This window comes from Hydra vulgaris, chromosome 07 (assembly GCF_038396675.1).
Source record: "Hydra vulgaris chromosome 07, alternate assembly HydraT2T_AEP".
Taxonomy (NCBI): Eukaryota; Metazoa; Cnidaria; class Hydrozoa; order Anthoathecata; family Hydridae; genus Hydra; species Hydra vulgaris.
Window position 1 is genome coordinate 16,262,501 of NC_088926.1, and position 2,500 is coordinate 16,265,000.

The following is a 2,500-nucleotide window of genomic DNA, read 5'->3' on the forward strand; positions in this document are numbered from 1 at the left end:
AATAGTTTAATGATTTTACATGTCACTCTTTAGTTAGTAATATCATTTTAACTTGATATGATTTTTATGAAAATTCAGAATTTAAAGGTTACATTGATATTTCATAGGTTTTTCATAGGTACTGTTTCATTGATATTTCATAGGTACTGTTCACTTCCTGTTATCAATGCTCTCAATGCAATTGCATCAACAATGAAAAATGATTCTGCAATTAGAGATGACTTTTTGGTTCGTCTTTTGGAATTATTTATTCATTTAGGTCTTCAAGTTCGTATACTCAGCGAAACAACGAAATCCAAGGTAACATCATTAAATCTAACATAATTAAGAAGTTTTAAAAAGTTTGCTTAGTTAATTAGTTGTTGCAATATTTTTCTTTGGGTACAAAGTTCACCCTTGAAAACAAGATAGACAATTCAAAAGTTAAATATATCAAAAACTTGAATATACAAGTGTTAAATATGTAAAATTTATTTTTGTTTAAAAACTAAAACCCCTTTTTTTTCTGTGTAAATATTTTTTATATAGAATGTTTGTTTAGGCATCATCTTGTGCTGGTAATTTAGGTGTTTTGTTACCAATTATATCATCTCTAATTCATAACTTTCCAACTTTGTATAATCCTGCTCCTCGTCTACAAAAATTGTTTCGTGACTTTTGGATGTATATTGTATTGTTTGGCTTTGGAGTTGAAGGGTCTAGCTACTGGCCTCAGAATTGGTTTGAAGCTGTTAGAAAAATTGCATCCAAGTCCCCACTTCTTCTTGGCACTGACCATTTAAGGGAACTCAACTATGGGCTTGCACTGAAGAATGAAGAAGTGTCTGAAGTAATAAATTAAATTATATGCTATCCTTATAATAGTTTGTTATGCAGGTATTCTTTTTCTGCTGTAGCATAATACTTCTTGTAGAAAGTTTAATTATTTATTTGGTTCTGACAACATATAGTAAAATACTTATTGTAGAAAATTAAATTAGTTTTTTTATTCTGAAAACATATAGTATAATACTATATGTTTTCAGAATAAAAAAATATAATTGTAAAAAATTAAACTACTTTTTTGGTTCTAACAAAATGTAAGTTGATTTTATTATTTTTTTAGCTTTCTCTTGTCAAAATATTTGCATTTCATTTTATTCCAGATATAGATAATGATATAAATTATGCAGAGCACCTATAAGAAAAAAAATTCTATTCTGATCTGTTCCAACAAAATTTGGATGTCTCTTGTCAAAATATTTGCATTTCTTATTATTCCAGATATTCAGTTAGTTCAAATTTTTATCAGCAAAGAGAAGATCAATTTAAGAGGCTGAGGTAAACTTCAATTGATTGAGTTGAAGAAGTTGGAAAAGTGTCCAATTATGATGATTAATAACATGATTGAACTGTGCCTTGTAATGATCATCTTGTTAAAGTGAACTTCTGATACCTTGACTGAAAATCTAATACTAAATATGAATGCTGATAGGTCAAACATGTTTATGACAATCTTTAGGCTTTGCAGATAAAGTTCATTTGTATAGAGTGCGCAAACTAACCAGTTTAACTTTCTTTCCCATTTCATTTCCAGCCCATGTATTGCTTCTCCTGATCATCCTGTTTTAACATAAATTACCACATCACTGCTCAAATTTTATTATTACCATTCTTTTATATCCTTTTTTATATTTTTTAAATTCTGAGCATTTATTTCATTGTGTTTTTGAATTTTTTCATATGTTTTGAAACTTTTTCAGATGTTAATTTGAAAAGATACCTATTACCACTCAGCAAACATTGTTTTAGTGGATTTTCAGTGGAGCTATATAGACAATATTGAGTGGTTTATTAGAGTTTTGCTCATCGGTTACTTAGTGGACCATTAATGGTAGCCACTACAAATGGTCAGCTGATAACTTTCCGAAATATTAATAGTGGCTAATCATTGGCTAACAAATTTTGGCAGCTGCCACTAATGGTCTACTAAGTAACCGATGAGTAAAACTACTGTGAACCGCTCAAAATTCTTGTATAGGTCCACTAAAATTCCGCTATAGAATCTTTGCTGAGCAGGCAATGGCAGGCTGAGGTATAGAATCTTCGCTGAGCTCTCGTCGTATTGTATAATGTTTCTCATTAATTGTAGTATAATAACATTTTGGCAAACGTTCAACTGTTAATTTTCAAACCTTCAAATTTTTGTATCAAATCTAATATTGAAATCAATAATTCTCCGCATTTAGTATCAAACTTTAAAGAAAGAAATTGCATAATTTTTTCTCTCAACTTTATTTTGATGGATAACTAACTTGGTAGCATCTTCTTTAATTATTCCTGCATCCATTCAAGCTTCAAATGCAATTTAAGCTATTTACTATAACCCAGTACTATACTTAAATTCTATGCTTGCCAAAGTTATGTAAGAAATACTCTCATAGTTTTTTGTCCTCTTATATAATCTTTAACTTCATTTATAAATACTGAATCATTTATATAATCCTGAATCGTTTATATA

General features: G+C 29.0%; 1 protein-coding gene across 3 annotated transcripts in view; it reads left to right on the forward strand.

Moving 5' to 3' along the window:
• Positions 1 to 2,500, forward strand: part of LOC100200250 (phosphatidylinositol 4-kinase alpha) — a 119,814-nt gene that overhangs the window by 30,315 nt on the left and 86,999 nt on the right. For all 3 annotated transcript variants that reach the window (XM_065801198.1, XM_065801200.1, XM_065801199.1), the window contains exons 12-13: positions 144 to 300; positions 542 to 829. In XM_065801198.1, the coding sequence (XP_065657270.1) occupies positions 144 to 300; positions 542 to 829 (445 nt within the window). The remainder of the gene's footprint in view (positions 1 to 143; positions 301 to 541; positions 830 to 2,500) is intronic.